Source organism: Phascolarctos cinereus, unplaced genomic scaffold (genome assembly GCF_003287225.1).
Source record: "Phascolarctos cinereus isolate Bilbo 61053 unplaced genomic scaffold, phaCin_HiC Scaffold_1;HRSCAF=81, whole genome shotgun sequence".
NCBI classification, from domain to species: domain Eukaryota; kingdom Metazoa; phylum Chordata; class Mammalia; order Diprotodontia; family Phascolarctidae; genus Phascolarctos; species Phascolarctos cinereus.
Window position 1 is genome coordinate 175,271,730 of NW_027555514.1, and position 15,967 is coordinate 175,287,696.

General features: G+C 37.2%; 1 protein-coding gene across 25 annotated transcripts in view; it reads left to right on the forward strand.

The window, feature by feature from the left end:
- Window positions 1-15,967, forward strand: part of C2CD5 (C2 calcium dependent domain containing 5) — a 129,785-nt gene that overhangs the window by 18,005 nt on the left and 95,813 nt on the right. For 20 of the 25 annotated variants that reach the window (XM_078155134.1, XM_020994222.2, XM_078155155.1 and 17 more), the window contains 3 exons: window positions 3,357-3,452; window positions 4,800-4,955; window positions 13,929-14,127. In XM_078155134.1, the coding sequence (XP_078011260.1) occupies window positions 3,357-3,452; window positions 4,800-4,955; window positions 13,929-14,127 (451 nt within the window). Of the gene's footprint in view, window positions 1-3,356; window positions 3,453-4,799; window positions 4,956-13,928; window positions 14,128-15,967 lie in introns of those variants that run through there. The other 5 variants (XM_078155168.1, XM_078155170.1, XM_078155174.1 and 2 more) reach the window with 3 other exon arrangements.

Genomic DNA, 15,967 nt, shown 5'->3' on the forward strand with positions numbered 1-15,967 from the left:
TGGTAAAGGCAGAATTTGAGTTCTTGTACAGTACTTTTTTCACGATGGTGTGATGTACTTAGTAGTTACAAGTGAGGCACAGTAAAATAGAATCACAATTTATTATAGCATTAAGCAGTCTTTATTCCATTTGTAGAACTCTGTCTTGGAGTTTGTTAATAGATATCCTAGTCTTTCAAAACTATGTTACTTATGCTAAAATATAAGGGTTCTACATAAAGGAGAATAATACACAGTTTAGATATCTTTTAAGCCTTGATCTGAATGCTGCTTGGATATCTCCTTGTAGTAAGGAGTTCTTGAAGTCCATGTGTGTAAAGCTCCTAAACTCATCTAGATTTAGAGCTGAGGTCATCTCATCTAGTCTTTTCCCTTCATTTTAGAAAGAAAGTGGAGACCAGAGAGGTTAAGTGATTTTTTCCAGGTCACACAGGTCATAAACATCAGAAGTGGGGCTTGAAACTGTTCTCTGATTCCAGAAGCAGGCTCTTTCCATAGCACCACACTGCCTTTCAAGAACACTAGCTCTGTCCAGACCTCTGAGCTTTAAAGGACTTTGGTAGGGTTATCACGAGGCACTGAATATTTGTTGACAGAGTACTAACTAGCTAAGCTAGTTTGGAGATGGCTTTTCACCAAAAAATTGACCTGAATTTTTTTTGGGGGGGAGCCAGCATAATAATTCCTGAGTATTATCTACTGAAGTGTGAAGGTTGAGTCTTCTGAGGTGAAGGTTTTGTCATCATCTGTGTTGGAAGAAGTACTCATACTGATGAAGGATCTTTTGAAATATCACAATATCTTGTGATGAGAAGGTAGCTTAAGAAGTTTGAGAAATGGACCCAGAAACCCAAGTTTGAGTTCTGGTTCTGCCACTTACCAAATTACTTAATCTTTTGGTTTCTTCATCTACAAAATAGAAATAACCATCATAAACTAATTCAATCCCTTGTAGTTATGTGACAAACTAAAAACCTTTTTGAGACTCGCAAACCACAGTATTTGCTGTATCAATTGCTACAGCAGGTACCATAAGAGGAATGATGTCTAGGAATACTCAAAGAAAGTCTTCATATGTCACTACAGTAGAAGTAACTTGAGAAAAATAATAAAGTTATGCAGAAATACATTGAAAAATTACATCATTATCTAACTGCTATATCCTATAAATAACTTAAACATATTGTTGCCCAATTATAGTTAATAGCAACAAAATGCAGAATGGAATTCAGTAGTAATGCTTACTTTTGGCACTGCAGAGTGTAACAACAGACCTAGAAAGTTTCCAAACAAAAGCAGCCTACGCTGTGTTAGTAAAACACAAAGCTAAGGTATTTATAAAAAGATGAACGCTTCTCGTCAAAAAGGAGTAAAAGGATTGATAGGTGTTTTCAGAGCACGTGATAAATAACTGAAATATTTTTGAAACAAACAGACTTTAAGCTGAAGTGAATACTGCCAGATTTGTCAGATATAATGCAGTTTATTTCCAGATGGAGCATTTGAAATGGCTATGATCCAGGAGTGGAATTAAAAAAAACAAAAACAAACAAAAAACCCCAACACTTCAAGGGGAACATCTACACGAACTTAACACTATGCTAACAAAAAAGAGTGAAACAAATATCAGAGTCATGCTGATTTATTTATAGAAATGGAGGGAAAGCTCATAATTCGGAATCAGGTCATTGCTACCAGAAACAACAGAACATTTATTCTTGAAGGAGCCTTAATCAGTGCAGTTTATATAATGAAGTGGTGGAAACATATCTCTGTAGGTTCCAAAATTTTACCACCTATTGGTTATCTTGAAAGACATGATCAAGTGGCTAGAATGATATGCTAGAAGCACTTGATGTATTTTATAAAGTATAGAAGGCAAATCCATGTATTGCAAATGCTCCCTTCCTGCACTCCTGGATCCTTGAGAATTCAACAAATAGAACTGCTAGAAATGAAGCATCATTATAGATAGAATTGATTATAATATATTAACAGAACTACCCAGATATAACATTGGTACATAAAAATTAAAGATAGTTTTTGTTAGATGTTGCCTTGTTGAATATTCAGAATCACCATGCTGCATGGAATGAAGAACCTTCAAAATATATAAATAAAAACCATGTGGGAACAGGACGAGATTACGTGTTATTCTTGTCTCCTTTCTACTACTGGAGTTGTCCAGAGATGATTTGTAAATGATTACATTTGTGTAACCATATGTAGAACATAAATTATAAAAAAAAAACAGCAAACTAGTGACTTGTCCTTGGGCCATTTTTAATCTAAACCCCATTGAAAAGGATGAAAAGAATGAGATAACAGTGATAACAGTAATATAATTAGTTATAGGAGTCATATAGTATCAGAGTTTGCAAGCAGTTTACATAGATTATATTTTATCGGGAAAGTATTTGACATGTACTAGGATGAAAAAATACTTGTTTGGCTGGTGGATAGAATAAGTGGAGGTCTGTATAGTATGAAATAAGACTGAAAAGTTCTTCATCTTCTGAGACTGGAGGGAAGGAGGAGAAAACAAGTGAGAACAAGTTTTGTTGCATAGAAGATGGCAGCTGAAGTTAGAGTTTCAGGTTGGTTATTTTTGGTCATGGTAAAATCATAGCAGTTATCTGAGATGGTGGGGTTGAATTCTGAAGGCTCGAGGAAGAGACAGTGATAGGTGATGTGGGGAAATGTGATAGGGAGTTTATGAGAGATAAATAATTATCAAGCAACAGTCCAGACCAAGTGTGAGTTTATAAATGAAGTCATCATTAGGCTTTACCACTTTACTTAGCAGTGCATGGAACACTGGGATGAGGACCAGAGAATTTGGACTCTCAGGGTTACTAAGACTTTAATAGGTTAGGAAGGTGGGAGGTAAAATAGGTAAGCGATTCAAGAGTAGTGGTTAGGTAAATGGTTGAAATGACTGTGTAGTCAGAAGGACTATAAATGTTACACGGGGGTAAAACCATGTTTGCCTAAAGGTTGAAGAGGGGAAAGATAAAGGAGTATTTTGGGGAAAAAGTATTAATGTTGCTTTTCTAATGTAATACATCAGTATGCCAATAACCTCTAGTTTCATGGACATGAAAACTAGTTTTAGAGAGTTTTCTAAAGTTCAGAGAAGTTAAATGTTTTGCCCATAGTCTCACAGATAGTTAAATATCAAAGGGAGGATTTCAGTTTAGGTCTTGCTGACTCAAAGTCCAGCATTCTTTCAGTTTTGCTAAGCTGTCTCTATAATGTGTACTTTTATAAAAAGAGTCTTTAATTTACTTGATAGTTGTAAGTAAAATATTATTTTTTCTAGAATGAATTATTGCTTTTTCCTTTTTATTTCATAGGTATCCGTGGGGAGATCAATGTAGTAGTAAAAGTAGACCTCTTTAATGATTTAAACCGTTTTAGGCAGTCATCTTGTGGAGTAAAATTCTTCTGCAGTAAGTAAATAATTTTAATTGAAGTAGCTTGTTCTTAATGTGGAAAAATAAAATGTTGAAAAAAAAGTCTTTGTCTTATAAGACCCAAGTGGAGAATGTGTGCTCGTCAAAAAATTATTAATCTCTATTTATGTAGAACATTTTTCTGGGGTCAAAACCTTCCGACTTTGGGGCAGCTAGGTGGAGCGGTGGATAAAGCACTGGCCCTGGAGTCAGGAGGACCTGAGTTCAAATCTGGCCTCAGACACTTCACATGTACTAGCTGTATGACTCTGGGCAAGTCACTTAACTCCATGCCTAGCCAAAAAAAGAAAAAAAACTTCCAACTAAACAGTAACTAGTTTTCTTAAATTTATATGTTTAGGCCTGAAAAGTTCAGTAATATTTTGCTTTTGTATGAGGCACAGAGGACAATGCCATTTCCTTTTATCCCAGTTCTATCCCTGTTTTCAGCCTGGTACATCTTTCCTATGGCTAAAAGCATGTCATTTTGCATTCCATGTATTAAATTAGTGTATTCATCTGGGATTTTGATACCATTTGATCATAATTTTTGTTTGCTAGTGGTTGCAGGAATGCACTATTGCCAGTAGACATTTAGATATGTGTTGTACTTTCAGAGATAGAATTCCAAGTGATGTGATTTTTAAAGACTGATATAGTTATGTCTGGAATGACTTTTTAAAAAAAATTAAAATGAATATTCAGTTTATAGCTTAGTGACTATTTTTTGCTTTTCTATTTATAGCTGTCTGATTTATATTCTGAATTTTATTTGGATTTTATATTATATTATTTAATATCATCTATAGCAGTTACTAAACCACAAAAATAGACCTTAGGTGAACATTTCTTTAATGTAATTGTGAGAAAAGGTGAGGCAGCATGGAATAGTGGATAGAAAGTCTACCTTGGAATCAGGAAGACCCAGGTTCAAGTCTGTCTCAGACATTTACTGGCTGTCTAGTGATGGATAGGGTAGGTCACATGACATCATAGTGCCCCAGGAAACCCTCCTAGGATCTAGGTTAAAGACAAGTGGGGTTGATCTAAATTAGATGGGGAAGTCTCCACACTGCATGCTCCTTTACAAAAATGAAATCACAGGCCAGGACAAAAAATAAATGAGGAGCGAAAGCCTCCTGAAAGAAAATAGTATTTCTGTGACTGGTTATATTATTACCTTTTGTGAGAAAGTAGCATGGTAGTAATTACTTCATTACAAAACCATAATTAAAGTGATATTCTTTAGTTCTAAGGCAGCAGAGGATCTTGTATTTAAAGTATTAATTTTGCTTGTTATAAACTAATAAACATAAAGATACATCACTTTTTTTTTCAAAACAGCAACATCTATTCCAAAGTGTTATCAAGCTGTAATAATTCATGGATTTGTAGAAGAATTGGTGGTAAACGAAGATCCTGAGTATCAGTGGATTGACCGAATTCGCACACCAAGAGCATCAAATGAGGCCAGACAGAGACTTATTTCACTAATGTCAGGTATGTTTTCTTGTGAATTAGAGGTACAGATGAAAATATCTTACGAAGAGTTGGATCTAGAGCTTGGTGGAAAGATTTGGGAATTATCTGCATAACCGTAGGAGTTGAAGGCAGTGTGATTAGTGAAAAAAAACATTGGCTTTTCACTTGGAACTTGAGTTCAAATCCTGACTGTGGTCTTTATTACCCATGGGATCTTGGCAAGTCATTCAGCATCTCTGGGCCTCATTCATAACAAGACAAGACTGGCATAGGTGATAGAGCCTTTCTATCAGTAGAGCCGGTGAGATTAGATTGAGGAGAGAAGTTCTTGTGCCTCCTCACAGTACAATTGTGACAATCAAATGAGATAATTCATTTAAAATGCTTTTCCAACCTTAAAACATGTTAATATTAGCTATTTTCAAAAGGAGATGATTCACGATGGACATTGAACTTTTTGTGTGACATGTCAAAAAAAAAAAGGGACATGGGCATAAAAATTAAAAGGAGGAGGGAAAGCTAAAGGTAGTAGCCATAATAGTGATTATGATGAAGTAGAAAAGAGTACTTGAGGTAGATGAAGCAAGCAGGACATGAGATAGGAGATAAGATGCAGGATGTGACCAGCCAGAAAAGTGGTCAAAGAAGACTGCGTTGAAGTCCCCCTTATGGACTTATCTGTGTGCTTTCATATAGCACCCTAAATTCCAGAACAACTCTTCCCCTCCTCTTTTCTGTTCTCTTTGCTTATCACCTCCAGACTACCTGATATCCCAGACATTTTGGAGCCATGCTGGCTCCTCCCATTCTGTTGTCCCCTTCTCCCATTCCATAAAATTGTATTTAAACCATACCTTTAACCTGTGCTAACCTCCTGCAGGAAGCAGGGGCCTCTCTGCTGCCTTAGAGAGCAGGGCCTGTGGCCTATGTTCTGCCTCCCATGTGGAGTAGAGCCCATTGGTGCTCTGTCTTACAGGGAGCAGGTCCACTTGGGTGCATCACCCCAATAAATGCCTTTCTTTAACTTGGAGACTGTCCAAGTGAATTCTTTCAGGACACTAGTACCTGCCCATGTATTCCTCATCATTTCAGGTAGCACCCCAATATTGTTGGGGTCCATCCTGAAGTCATCACCATTGGCTACAGAGAAGGTCTAAGTAAGTTCTTTCACACACGAACTGCTCTCCCGAATCTGACCTCAACATTTATTCTCATTTATATCGCTTTTTCTAGTTTACAAATTGCTTTTCTCATAATGACCCTTGAGGCAGCTTTGCAGGTAGATATTACAAACATTATTATCTACATTTTAAAGTTGAAAAAATTGAGGCTTAGGTTAAAAAATGATTTGCCCATGGTCACATAAGCTAGTAAATGTTGAAGCCAGAACTCTAGTCTTCTGACTCTTGAGTCTGGTACTTTTTCTACTATACTATATTGTTTTTCAGTAATTTCCAGGGAAGAAACCCCTTTTTGGAGAAGGGGCCTGCTGTCTCAGCCACCACCAACACCACTACCTTCCGTTGATAGAATAATCAGGCCAGCCTAGTTAAATTGCAAGGGACCCTGAGAGAAATAAAAATCAGCATGATGTGTCCAACCAATTTGATCACTTCCTCTGGTGGAGACAGTCCAGAACCCTGGGCCCAAGAGAATGAGGATTAGCATACCCCCCATAGTAGCAATCCTGTTTCTGGCCTGTCCCTTGCAGCAGTCATTGAGGGGAGCAACCCATGTGGAGAAGGGGCTTGCTATCCTTACCACCACTGCCACTAATGGACACGTAAACCTAAGAGCACAGAGAATATTGGGGCTCCACAGACACTGACTCTGCTACCAGGCTTCCCGCCCCCTTCAATCATTCAGAGTAGCAGTTACTGTGGAGATGTGGTTTTGCAGCTGCTTCTTCAGGGTCCGCAGCCCCAACCTGCTGGGGTCAGTGACACTTGCTGAAAACCCAAAAAAGAAAGTTATCTCCATCCAAGTCCTTGGCACCATCACATATCTCAACATCAGAGATGGATATTGTCTGACATTAAGAAAGATGCATTCCCATCTGCTTTGCCCAAGACACCACTGGACCTTTCCATCTCATTTGCTGCTGAAACCTCCTATGTGTGTTATCTCTTCCATTAGAATCTTGAGAACAATGACTGCCTTTTCTCTTTGTATCTCTAGCATTTAATGCACTGCTTTGCAGCAAGAAAGTGCTTAATAAATACTTTTTCATTCATTCATTTGGGACTTTAAAAAGAGCCTAAGGGAAACAAGAAGGGCTTTTATCTTCTTTGCTGATCACTACAAGCTGTCTTGAATTTGTTAAAAACAAATGAAGCTGAGCTAACCTCATTTACTTTCTGGTAGAATGTTGTGAATATACAGAAGTCTGAGTAATGTAGTAGAAGGATCACTGCCTTAGGAAGCAAGTGACTGGGTTTTGGTAACCCCTCTGTACTTATTAACTTTGTGACCTTAGACGAGTCATCTAGCCTCTCTGGGCTGCTTTAACAAAGTGGGCATAATGATAACTTGCCAGCATGCCTGCCCAAATAAGGTCAGAATCCTAGATTAGGATCCTTTCAGTTCTCTTCCAGTTTGAGATCTATGAAGATGAAGAAATGTGGGCTAGATGATAATATAGTTAGGTGAACTATGAACTTCTTGAGCAGTAATGCCTAAAGAGTATCAATTAATAGGTCAGCGTCTGTATAAGAGAAGTTCAAGATATGCTACAGGATTCTGCCTTAGGTCTTACTCTATTAATTAAGATTAAAAGTGTTATTGATTTCCTTGTTTTTACATCACTGGCATTTCTGGAACTCTTTACAAACCCAACCCTTCCGTGCATCACAAGTTTGTTTTTTATGTTGGAAACAATAATGAGTCACTGACTGAAGACTTTTTAGTGAGGCACTGACGTGATCCGATCTGTTTTAGAATGGTCCTAGCAACACATTAAGGCTACTTTCCAAGAACTAGCTTAGCTAAGTACAGAGAAGCTCATCACAAATAAGTCTGGCTACTTGCTGATGAATTCTTTGTCTGTGGCAACCCATGCAAAAACTGGAAAAAAAAATGTCCCTTTGTTCTCAAATGCCCCCTTCTAGTTCTGTAGGCATGGCAGAGTAGTTGAAAAAGAAATAGCTGCTCAAAATCCCACAGTTTTTAGACCATCTATAAACTTTGATTGTTGATGCTGTAAATGTGAAACCTTGAACCAGTTGACCAACAAATTAACATGCTGCGGGAGAAGCTGAGTCATATCACTCTTGATATCTTTGCTGTAAATAAAAACAGAAGAGAGAAGGAAACTGCTGCTAAATTGAGGAATGGATCACATGTACTCCTTGGAGAGTCAAAGAAAGGACTTGAGGGAGTTGGCTCTATTTTAAGCCCAAAAGCAAAGGGAAATATTACATCACGAAGCATTTGGTCATCTTGTATTGTGGCCCTCATAGGATGTATTTACAAAAAGTGTACCATGAAATTGGTTGAAGCCTTTGCAGTAATTTAATTTGCAGAGAATGAAGAGGGAGATAAGTTTTATGAGAAATTTTGCTAAGATCCTTCTAGATGAAATCTTTATACATCTTGACACTTGGTGACTTCAATGCAAAGGTAGAAATGGGAGAAAATGTTGATGAATACTTAAGAAAATATGAGTCAGGAAGAAGGAATAAGAGAGGCTAAAGACTTGTGGATTACAAAGAATCCTCATACCACTGTATCATGAATACTTAAAGAAAGGAACCTAAAGGTTATAAACATCACAAAACCATAATTGATTTATTTTGACATGAAAAGACTAGTCATTTTTTGAAATTTTCTTTTTTATAGTGAACTTAATCATCAACAAACCTTTCAATATGAATCAATTATATAGTCAGAAAATGAACTTCTTATAAGAAAGAACAGAATTAGTAAAAAGCTAGAAGATTGATAATGAGAGAAAAGATATGGCATGTAAGTGCATGTAGTAACTAAATTCTTGCCTATTTAAGCAAGTAATTGATAATTTAAAATGAATAAAGTACTGTAGAAATGACTTTGACAAAGATTATTATAATTTTATTTTGAGGTTTCTCACTGATATAAATCCATTGCTATAGTACTTCCACTTTCAAGGCCTAAACGTTGTCACTGTTGGGATCTGAACACTGTCCCCAGTGTTCCACTGCCCACTTTAGTAAGTATGCTGAAGTGCTGTGTGTGAAAAGTTTCCATTTCTGCCATGGCAGGGTCTGTACTGGATCCCACTCCACAGAAAGTCCCTCTCCTGGTCCTTTCTGGAAGCCCCAGTGAGAAAGGGCCAGAGCAGAGACTGGATCTTCTTTTAAACTGACCTATCACACAGCACTCAACATCCTTTCCTTTCTCATCAAATCATCTAGGGATGTATTTAGCATGTTTTCCTAGAGGAAGGTTCAAGCATTGTTCTTTCAGATATCCTCCTTCCTTCAATTCCTTGCACCAAAGAATCTCAATGAATACAGTTTACATGGCCTCCCATATAGAGTATTAAAATCCCCAAGCAATCCTTTCAGTACATTTCTTAGTTCTAAAATTATCATCTCCAGGGAGGCCCTAGACCTACTGTAACTGGTAGGCCTGGAGGTTACTGTCAATGCCAGATAAATTCAATGAACAACAGTTTAGAGCATTTATAACTTCATAGCATAGTTCTTAAAGATTCAGGGCACATTCACATCTATTTCTAGTTGCTTAATGCCACAGTAAGCAATAGTTTACTCTCTAGTCTTCTTGTAACAACGAATAATACCTTATTGGTGTATGGTCAGCATTTCTAAAACCAGGGAGGCCACCCAGGGCTCACCTTCCTTTGCATTTCTCTTCTCCCATTTCAGTGAAATCAGTCCAGTCTGTTCTTACAGTCTATGCCCTGTTTTGTAGTTCAGGCCTGACTCAGGGCAATCTGATAGTTCAGGTTATAGTTAGAACAAAATAAAATACTCATAGACTATCTTACAGTTAACAAAAGGAAATTTACTTAACAATAGCATAGAAAGAATACTAAGCATGACTACAGCATCTGTTCATTTGGATATGGCCTCCTGCAGTTTTGTTGGTCAGAAGTCTGAAGGAAATATTCTTGACTCTTTGTGGGACTGGCTTTTGTACTTAGGAAGCTATGGCAGTGGTTTGAATCGATTAAAGTCTCAAGGATGGTTTCAGTATTTTAAAGAAGAAAGTACTCTAGACTGAGTTGAGTAGAGCCTTGGAATATTGTTATCCTATCCTACTACCACATTTGGACTTATAACATCATAGACCTGGATATGTTTATAAAAACAGAAGAAATAGCCCTAAAGAAAACAAAATTAGAAAAAAAAAGCAACTTGTTTGGACCAAGTGCACCTTGCTTAGACCAACTTGTTTGGACCGAAAGCAGCTTGTTTGGACAGAAAACATCTATGCTAGAGATAAAGGCATTGAGTTATCTAAAGGAATATACTAAAAGCGTGGGAAAAATCCTGGACCTTATTATAACCTTCTTTCCCTTTTCATCCTCAAAAAAAAAAGGAAAGAAAAGAAAAGGTGACTAGGAGAATATCAACCATTACTGACCTATTTGCTTGCTTTTCTAGTTCTACAAAAAAATTTTTGAGACTTTTTGAGACTTTACACCTGCACCGAGGACACCTTGATAAATGTATTGGTAGGGAATAGGTGAACTTTTGCATATAAGATTCTTCAGTGGACCACATCTTTATAATGACACAGTTGACTGAGTATCTGGATTATATGAGATCTCATTATGCTTTTTGTTGCTGTTTTTGCTTATGGAAGAGCATTTGATTTGGTAGAGTAAAATGATGCCTTCAAGGTTTTCTTCCCAAGATGTGTCTCCTATCTATAAATTCAAGATTCCTTGAAATATGAAACAACAGAAATAACCCTTCTCATTATCCTCTGACCATAAGTATCAGGAGAGTCATAAAGCCGAGAGGTGTATATTTACTAGTGGTATGATGGAGGAAGTCCAGCACCAAGTCCAAGTTGAAGATAAATTCCCTGTGGAATGTGAGATCCTCCAAATATTCCTGTTTGCGCTCGATACTGATATCTGCATCAAATCCTGGAGCATTGCAAAGCCTTCTGGAAGAGAACTGTATTCACTCAAAAGAATTTGATTTGATCATCCCCCCAGGAAAGACCAAGTAGATGAAAAATGCTTTTTGTTTAGATTACAATATGCAATTGGATGGGCAATCTATAGAACATTTCTCTCTGTTTGTGTAGTTGGGACCGATAACATAAAAGAATGAATTGGGCTCAGAATTAAATTGGTAGAGAACAAGATAGATTACCTTTAGGAAGTTACAGAGCTCTTTTTTTTTTTTTTGGTGAGGAAATTGGGGTTAAGCAGAGCTCTTTTAATGAACCTGAGCCTCTCTTGGAAACAAAGGCCCATCTTTTTAATATAAATATTCTACCAATATTGTCATATGGCACAGTCTCTGAAGAATTGAAAATAAATATTACACAAAATAGTGTGGCTCAGGGTGGGTCTGAGCAGGTTGCAACATAAAACCATTAAGAGTAAGAGATATTAGGGAACTGTATGATAGAAAAAGAAGATGAGAGAGAGTCATGTATCATAGGCAAAGGATGACAGGTGGAAAGCCCAAGTGCTCCACTGCCATCTTCCAGGTATCAAGTGAGGAAAGTGTGTAGGACATTTAGTTGATTCCCTGTTGAAAACTTATGGGAAGACACAGAAACAGAATGCACAGGTATAGATGGATTGCCCTCTTCATTGTTGGAGGGAACATCCAAACAGTGAGATCACAGTTCCATATGAGTAGAGACTGGATCAAAGATGAGGAGGAGGAATTGGACGCAGGGAGACCAGTTAGGAGACTGTTGCAATAGTACAGCTACTGGTTAATGAAGTCCTGAACTGGGGGGGTGGTCATGTCACGTGCGTGTAGTGAATAGATGTAAAAGTGACAATAACTTAGTAACTGATTGGATGGATATAGGAGGTGAGGGATAGAGAGGAGACTAGACTAACTATTATACTGTAAACTTTGGTAACTAGAAAAATCAGCATGCTTTCAGCAGAAATTAGGAAGTTTGAAGGAGGGATGGGTTTTGGGGAAAGTATAATGTATTTGGTTTTTAGATAGTTGCCTATGGGACATCTTAGTAGGGAAGCCCGGCAAGCTGTAGTGTAATACTGTAGTTGAGAGAGAGATTTGGACTAGATATTTAGATTTGGGAGTCATAGGTATAGAAATGGTAATTGAACTCGAGGCAGTCATTGTGATTACCAAGAGAAGATATAGAGAAGAAAAATAGATCTAGGTTGGAGCCTTGCAGGATACTCACCCCACTTAGTGGGCAGGAGTAAGATAATGATCTAGCAGAGGTACATGAGGATACATGGTTATACAAGTAGGAGCTACAGCCTAGATGGATTTTTCTATACTGCCTCCAAACACGTTTAGGTTTTCTTCATCCTTGAAGAACTTCTCTTTATCCTGCCTCTGTTATCTTAAGCCCTCATCCCATAAGGCTCTTCTTTTTTTTTTTTTGGCCAGGCAGTGGAGTTAAGTGACTTGCGCAGGGTAACACAGCTAGTAAGTGTTTGTGTCTGAGGCCGGATTTGAGCTCAGGTCCTCCTGAATCTGGGGCTGGTGCTCTATCCACTGCGCCACCTAGCTGTCTCATAAGGCTTTTTTCCATAGCTAAAACCTCTAAAATGAACTAAGTTAGAAACTTCCAATTTCGTTTGGATTGATGTCCTCTTAACTCTGATATCAGTGGAGAAATCAATTGATCCTTGAGTGAGACCCCTCAAAATACCTCACCTTCCCTGATGCATGGAGTGAAGAAGTGAACTCCAGGGAGGTCTGTTCAGACTTTGATGTCACCATGAGCCTGGCATATTCTCTTGATATATTTCCTTCGCTTGCTGTGGCCTGAGCATCATGTCCTAGGTTAGCTATATCCCTGTTTATAATTTTTCTGTGCCCTTCCACATCCAGCATCAGAGTCAGTCCTGGCTTTAGTGTGGAGGACCTAGTTTCAGAAGTGTCAACTGCTGCTTCTACTTAAGGGATGGATACTGCCCTGTGCCCTTCCTTCTTATCCCTGTTTTTCCCTTGGATGTCTCAGTTTATCCATATAATACTAATAATAGCTAATGTTTATAGTGCTTACGATGTGTTAGGCATTGTACTAAGTGCTATACAGTTATTATCTCATTTGGTCCTTAACAACAGCCCTGGGAGGTAGGTGCTATTTTTTTTTACAGATGAGGAAACTGAGGCATAGAGAAGTTAAATTTATTGCCCAGGATCACACAGCTAATAACTGTCTGAGGCTACATTTGAACTTAGATGTTCTTGACTCTGGGCCCAGTACTATATCCATTGTGTCACCTAGGTGCCTTATGCTATATGCCCTTCATTTAAATGCCCCTTGAATTGATGCCACTTAAATCAAAAGGCCTACTGCTTTTAGCATTGAATGGTTTATCTAATTCTTCTGTAAAGCTACTTTAATCCCAGCAGTGGACCTGAAGAATGAGTTTATATGTAGATGAGGTAGAGTGAAGATGGAGGTAATGGGACTTAGGGAGGTTGATGAACTTGGAAGGCAGAATATTTTAGGGGCCATTAACATATATTGAAGCCCAAGATTTTTTTCTTAAAAATATAAGAGGAAAGAATATATAAGTTTATAATAAAAATTAAAACATTTAAATGAAAATTATAGCTGCATTGAGAAATAGTAGCATCTAGTATCTGTGCCATCATTTACTAGATGTGTGACCTTTTGTAACTTTTCTGGGTCTGTTTTCCTATTGATAAAATGAGGAGTTTGGACTAATTAATATATAAGGTTTCTTCCAGCTCTAAATTTGTAATTCTTTGAGTTTCAGTAATGTATTACCTATTTAGTTTCATGACATAGTTATTGATTTTCTGAAAGAGTTTGGGTTGTTTTCCTTCTAAATTATAGGTGAACTACAAAGGAAGATTGGTTTGAAAGTACTAGAAATGAGAGGAAATGCAGTTGTTGGGTATTTACAGTGTTTTGATCTGGAAGGAGAATCCGGATTAGTGGTACGAGCCATAGGAACAGCCTGTACGCTGGATAAATTAAGTAGCACGGCAGCATTCCTTCCTGCATGTAATTCCCCATCCAAAGAAATGAAAGAGTAAGTATGAGTAAGTGCATAACTTTTAATGGAGAAAGCTATTCATCTTTTTCCTGTACATATTCACATTATTTTAAACATGGTCAGTAGGGTGAGCCAGCATTTTTTAACAGTGATTTTCTGTCACAGTTCACTGTCAAAATCTGACCTATTCAGAAGCTTAAAACTTCATGTTTACTTTTTAATCAGAAATTACAGTTATCTGGATTAGTAAATAAAATTTGTGCTGAAGTATGTATTGTATAACACTCTCCTCTTTGGACTTAATTTTGAACTATGTATCTTTGTCCTAGAAGAGTATTTCTGGGTTGTGTTTTGCACGTTTTCTGAGAAATCCTCAAGACTGTTTGGTTGCTGATCTCTGTTCTGTTAATGATAACGTTAATGATAATGATAATGTAGGCTGATCCATGTGCTGGAGAGATTCTTCTACATCACAACTTGAAGAGTGTAGTTAAGAAGTCATCAGGAGCTATTAAATAGATTTCATCCTATATTTACTCAACCCTTTTGGTGGTTATATCTAAAGAGGGTGGGTAGAACTCAACATTTGGATGTATTTCAGTCAGATTAATAAAAAAATCATTTTCTCCATATTTCTTTTGACTGCTCCTTTAAAGGACCTACTGAATTATTTTAAAATTTGAGTGAGGGGCAAAATGAGAGTAGAGGGACCTAGTTTTCCCATGTCTTGAGATTAACATCATAGGACTTGTAACTGAAAGAAGACCTTAGTGATCAGAGTCCAATTTCAGCTTCCCATTTTGGGAAACTGAAGATGAAGTGACTTGCCTAAGGTTTTATATCCAGGAAGTGACAAAGCTGTTACTTAAACCAGGTCTTCTAACTCCAGGTTCTTGCTTTTTTTTGCTTTCCTTTGCAAAGAGAGGTAGGCAGCACTTGCAACAGCAAGTGGTGTTGGGACACCCAGATGGGTTTTTTTTTCCCCTTGTCACAGAAGGGTCCTAAAAGAAATATTGTGGTTCCTTCTTGTTCATTTACTTGCAACGAACTCATTGCATTAGGGGTCTGGCTTTTGTAGCTATAATGGTCATAGCTCCCCTTATCCTTGTTTCATGTGAATTGCGGTAGAAAGAAAGATAGGAGATGGCTGCATTACTTCTTTACATCTTGTTTGTTGCAGTGTTATGTGGCTAACTAAGGAAACACATTTTGCATATTTTCTTGAATCCTATTAATTTGAGTCTTCTAGGACTGTAGTTTGAACTTATTCCCCAGTTTTCTGATTCTATTATAGTGAATTCTAATAAAATGGGAAACACTTGTATTGTGAAGGAATTTAAGACATTTGTGATTGAGAACATTTTCTGAAAAGCATCTATTAAATTACAAGTAACATTTCAGAATATCTCTGATGTTTTAAATGGCCTTTTTTGTATTCTTGATAGCTTATTTAGAAACTTATATAAAATTCTGTGCCATGATTTATCCATCCATACCTATGCTGATTCCTTAACATAACATAATAAGGTTATTGGTTATTAAGGAAAATTTGGCAAAATAATGCTTCATCTTAGTTCCATATGAAGGGTTTAGAGCCCTCATATGTAGTACCAAAAGGTCTTCAGTGTAGGGTGGTGTCATTTGAATGATGATCCCATAATATGTACCCATGGATGCTTTATGCTCCAATGTATTTGGTTAATGCAATTAAGATAGGAAATGCTTTTATATTTTTATAAAGTCCAAGGCTTTACAAATATACTTTATTTAAAATTTGTATTACAAGTTAATTTCATTTGAATTTATCACACTTCTGTTTCTCTTCCGAAATAGAATTTTGTTGAACAAAGTAAAAAAAATAATTTGAACATAGTAA